The sequence below is a fragment of the Temnothorax longispinosus genome, chromosome 3 (genome assembly GCF_030848805.1).
Source record: "Temnothorax longispinosus isolate EJ_2023e chromosome 3, Tlon_JGU_v1, whole genome shotgun sequence".
NCBI lineage: Eukaryota > Metazoa > Arthropoda > Insecta > Hymenoptera > Formicidae > Temnothorax > Temnothorax longispinosus.
In genome coordinates, this window is record NC_092360.1 from 17,409,621 (window position 1) to 17,415,117 (window position 5,497).

The following is a 5,497-nucleotide window of genomic DNA, read 5'->3' on the forward strand; positions in this document are numbered from 1 at the left end:
ACTCTGTCAGAAAAAGTTACGACAATCTTTATGTTCAAGCTCATAGTATGCTTATCTTGGCATACAACTTAATATTTTATTAACGTATCTTTTAAATTGTTTTTGCAGAACAAAATATTATCGAAGTGTCAAATGTCAAGGAAGTTCAGCAGCATTTTGGTGTGGAGCTTGAAGAATCAGTTTGTCAGAATGATACTGGTTTCAGCCCAGATGTAGTTTTATCCCAGACCTCAACAATCCCAACATGCGATGTAAAAAAGAGTACTGCATTTTGGAAAGATGAAAATGCTGTAAAGACACTTATTTATCAGTGAAAGCAGCATCAATCTCTATTTGAAAATACTTCTATTAGAAATGATGTTGTATGGACAAAAATAAGTGAGGAATTGGAGAAAGCCAACAGTGCGTGGCAATATACGGGTAAAAACTGTGAGAATAAATTTAAGGATATAAGTAAAGTATACAAACGTACAAAGGATCATAACAACCAGACGGGAGGGAGTGGCACCGAAAACCTGTAAATATTTTCAAGAATTGGAGGAAGTGCTGGGAGAAAAACCTTGCTTAAAACCTGTTGCCTTAGCTTCGAGTCTGAGGAAGGGACCTCATCCAGCAACTTCAAGCAGTGTATCTAATACTGACAACACAATAAGTGACATCGATGATACAGAAGATAGTGGTGATGGGATTTTATTAAAAGCCCAAAAACCAAAGAAGACACGTATGGAACGTGAACTGGAACTGTGGTCAAAAACTATGAGTGAGGAAAATAAGATAGGTGATGAAGCCAGAGAACGAAGGCACCATGAGTTATTGGAACGTCAGGATCTAGCTCGACAAAATTACGAAACTTATATGGAAAAACTCATTGAAAAACTCTAAATTTTTTACGAACAATTAGAATCAAAAGCCATGCGATCCGAGCTTAGGTCTTTGACAGCCTTATATTAGTTACTGTATACATATATGTCTATATATATACATATAATTTTTCCAACATACTGCGCGCCGATTACTTTCGGACTTAAAACACAGTAATTGTTAGAATCAAAAACCCCCTTCCCTCCCCGGAATTAAATCGACTTGATTTAATTATCTAATAACTGTAAAGAAAATTTATTGCGAAAAATATTACCTCAGCCAGGGTTTGAACCTGGAACCTCCCTCATTCCGTGTAGGGCGTCGTACCAATTCGACCACCGAGGCATGTGGTAATATTTATCGCAATAGCCGGTTAATAATAGTTTGAAACGTCTTTCTCAGGCGACGTGAATAATAATAATAATAAGAGAAATAGGATCGTAACGATATACGAACAATTAGAATCAAAAGCCATGCGATCCGAGCTTAGGTCTTTGACAGCCTCTAAATTTTTTATTATTACATATAATATACATATATAAGTTACATAAATATAATTTGCGCAGTTTTACATATATAATGTTAATCTTTAAATACTTACTAAAGAGCTATATTTTAGAGCTGTTATGCAGAAATTTTGTGCGTAAAATTTACTAGTCATCAATGAATTTTAATTTTGTTCGTAGACTAAAAAATATTTTTAGCTATATTATGTTGCAACAGGAAGACCAGGAAGTCGATTCTGTACCTTGTCGCAAGATACAGAATCGATCCCTAGGTATTACATAATGCATTATTTTTGTTATTGATTAAAAATATTTTTTCAATTATCTAAGATATTTTATTGCAACTCGTGATAGAAGGTAATTTTAGGTTAACACAAGATGATATTAAGTGACACTTTTGTTCATTTACAATAATGGTCTTTAATGGCTGTGATTACTGAATGTGTTATATTATAAATTAAGAATATACAATTTTTGTTCCTTTATAATAATGGTCTTTAATGGCTGTGTGATTACAGAATAATGTGTTATTATAAATTAAGAATATACAACTTTTGTTCCTTTATAAAAATGGTCTTTAATGGCTGTGTGATTACAGAATAATATGTGTTATTATAAATTAAGAATACAACTTTTGTTCCTTTATAAGAATGGTCTTTAATGGCTGTGTGATTACAGAATAATATGTGCTATTAGAAATTAAGAATACAACTTTTGTTTCTTTGGTTTTTAATGGCTGTGTGAATTCCATTCCAGTTGAATAAACATCAACGAATTAATGTTACAAGATATTGTCGTTTTACTATCCCTTCAGAATCATTCTGGAAATTTATTGGCTACCTAACAAAATTATCATCATCATCATCATCATCGCCGTTATCGTGTCCTTCGATGATGAAGTCTTCATATTCTTCCAATCCATTATCCAGACAAACATTATGTAATACACAGCTTGCCAAGATGACAAAGGGAATCATGTCATCACGATTCATGTCCAAGAATTTCAGTCGTCTCCATCTGCCTTTCAGCAATGAAAATGATCTCTCAATAACTTGTTTCATACTGGCAAGTGCTGTGTTAAATGTTTTCTGAGCCTGTAAGAATCAGGAAAGGCATAAAAGATGATAGTCTCTCCACTACTATGGCTGTGTTCCAAAATTCATTGCCAGTGCTGAAGATCTACAGTATACGTCACGTGTACTATACATTTTTAGCACTGTCAATAAATTTTGGAGCAGCCTACGAAACACATGCTGTAAAATCCACTTCTAATTTAAATGTCTTACTTGTGTGAGTTGGCCCAAATTAATAAATAGTGGTATCAACCATGACAGACATGGATAAGCCTTATCTCCAATGATGTAGTCCTGATCCTCAAAATAAGATGCTCTATTTGCATTTACCTCCTTCCACAGATCTGAATTACGAAAAACACGCCGATCTCCCACTGATCCAGCAAATCCAGCAAAGCAGTCTAAGAATCGAAGTTCCGCATCACACACTGCTTGCAATGTTATGGCATATTCCTTATCTTTACTTATGTAAAAGCGTGCGTCTACCTAGAAATAAAGTACTACATTTACGTTCTCCGCACAAGAACATTTGTAACACGTAACGTTACGTTAATTAGAAACACTATTCCGAAGAATATGTGCGTTTTCTAATAAGCAACACAAGTGTCAATCTTTGTTACTCATTAAACACTAACAAAGATAGAACGACACTTGTATCGACTTGTATCGCTTGTTGCAAAACGCAAATGTTTATATAAGTCTATTTCCAGTTGCAGACAAGTACCTTTGGCGCCTTAATTGGAATGTTTGTTTCATCTATAGCTCCTATTACATGCGGTAACTTTCCAATGCGGTGAAATATCTCCTGAACAGCAATACGCCGGTCACCTCGAGGCCAGACAATGACGTCCCCAGCAATGTCGTTGAGAGCTTTAACAATTCTAATAAAGGAATCACTTGCAGATGATTTTCCCATGTCAAATCGTTCACCCACAGACCTGCAATATACACCGATAGTGCTGTAGCACTATTGGACAACAGAAATAAGCTATAAAATAAAACATTCTACTTTTATAAAGCATCTTTACCTGTAAGAATTAGGAGTAGCAAGAAGCCATAATGTAGACAGCAACTGCTTGCGAACAGGAATAATCCCTTATAAAAATGTGCCCTTCATTGCCATTAAAAAATGCCATTGAATTCCCATTGTTCCAGACGCAATGGAAATAAAGGCATTTTTGCCAAAGATAAAAAGTTCCACACAAAATCCCATTGGTATTGCTATTGATATTGCCACTAGTTTTGCCGTTGGTATTGCCATTGGTATTGCCATTAGCATTGCCATTGGTATTAACACTGGCAATACCAATGGGATTTTGTGTGGAAATTTTTATCTTTGGCAAAAATGCCTTTATTTCCATTGCGTCTGAAACAATAAGAATTCAATGGCATTTTAATAAATGGTACTATTTTGTCTTTAATATAAATGCCTTCATTTCCCATTGCCTTTGGTTCAACGGACAATCTAATAGGAGCTCTTGCCTTAGGCGACTAACTAGCGCCTGAAAATATCTGCCTCGGTGTCCCGTAGGGGGTCTCATACATATACCAGTCCGTCCCGAACCTTGAATTTGAGAGAATGCATGAACGATGCGACGCCTAGCGCCGTCGATGCGAACTGCCGGTAATACAGTTACCGCGCGGGCGTGATGATGATGCATGTACCACTGGTGGCGCGAACCGCCACATTTACCATTGACGAATTTCCATTACAATTCACACTAAACAAATTAGCTGAAGGTAGAAAAATTCTATACAAATTTTATCCTTCATGAGTCATTGGCAGTTTCCATTACGCCTGTATGGAAAAGGTTGTCATTCGAATCTTGCCATTGTGTTTCCATTCATCTTATTGCTACTCAATATTTTCCATTAACTTTTCCATATAATTCGCATTGCAAGTTCCATACACAAGTTTTAACCTTCATAAGCCATTAGCAGTTTCCATTACGCCTGTATGGAAAAAGTTGTCATTCGAATCTTGCCATTGCGTTTCCATTCATCTTATTGTCACTCAATATTTTCCATTAACTTTTCCATATAATTCGCATTGCAACTGTAGGGCAACCATACATTCCCACTGACCGCCATTGAGCACTCAAGGGCACATTTTCATAAGGGATGGCTCTGCCAGAGACTCTCTTTACTCACTCTCTTTACTTAATAATAAGCCTAACTTGGCTTCCAAAATCTCATACGTGTTCGGAATCATGCGAAAATGCTCGCGAAATTGCCTTGCTGTTAGACCTTGAACAGTTTTTTCCATATACCCTTCAATGCGCAATGGCTTCTTTCGTGCACCACGCAATTTACGCCGATGTCTTGCCATCAAAATATTATTAATTTCTTCATCTGAATCACTTTCATTTGTTACACTCAAACTGGACTGTAAAAATTTGTGGCTGATTATTATGGCCAAAGAAATCAAACGCTTTCGACGTACAGCATTATCCATTTTCGTCTTCTTATAATGTCTCGCTGCGCGTATGTGTGTAAAAATACAGTATATTGAAAATAGTAATAACTGTGAATACAATATTCGCGAATTGCGCGATGCAAAAGATAGATGTAAAATAGCGCAAAACACGTGGAAACTTGGATAGGTTAGGGGAGAGTAGCCGTTTGAAAACTCCCCCTGGGTTGCGTTCGAAAACCAACAGTCCCCTAACTCCCACCATTCACTTCCCCGGGCCACCTCACTCGCTCTTGGCAGGGGACGTTTTCGAACGCAGCCCAGGGAGTACAAACTCTCTCTACTTGGCAGGGGGGGTCAGATATACCTAACGCCATCTGTGGCTGATCCCAAGCGTGGCGAACTATATGGGTCACGTGACCAAGAGAGGGGAAAATAGCGCTATACTTAAATCTATACATATACACATATGTACATGCACTCGGCGACATTGATATATGGCCATGACAAAGATGGCAAATGTTGAAACACACGTGTATGTATACACGAGTTTCGACTGTGTTCCAACATTTGCCATCTTTATCATGTCCAGGTATCAATGTCGCCGAGCCATATTTTAAGCCATTATTTATAATTCGGTCTTA

At 37.0% G+C, this 5,497-nt stretch overlaps 1 protein-coding gene across 1 annotated transcript; it reads right to left on the minus strand.

Moving 5' to 3' along the window:
• Window positions 1-2,203: 2,203 nt before the first annotated feature.
• Window positions 2,204-4,987, minus strand: LOC139810084 (uncharacterized). Its single transcript, XM_071773413.1, has 5 exons — window positions 4,592-4,987; window positions 3,469-3,535; window positions 3,165-3,378; window positions 2,654-2,926; window positions 2,204-2,461 (listed from the first exon to the last, which is right to left on the minus strand). Exons 1-5 carry the CDS (start codon window positions 4,893-4,895, stop codon window positions 2,204-2,206), a joined length of 1,116 nt encoding a protein of 371 aa, XP_071629514.1. The 5' UTR covers window positions 4,896-4,987.
• Between the last annotated feature and the right edge of the window lie 510 nt (window positions 4,988-5,497).

Coding starts and splice junctions, on each gene's coding strand:
- LOC139810084 (XM_071773413.1), bottom strand. CDS start 4,895: ATGGATAATGCTGTACGTCGAAAGCGTTTGATTTCTTTGGCCATAATA. Junction 3,536..4,591: donor CTTATTATTAAGTAAAGAGA/GTGAGTAAAGAG, acceptor CATTTTTATAAG/GGATTATTCCTGTTCGCAAG. Junction 3,379..3,468: donor GCTACTCCTAATTCTTACAG/GTAAAGATGCTT, acceptor TGTATATTGCAG/GTCTGTGGGTGAACGATTTG.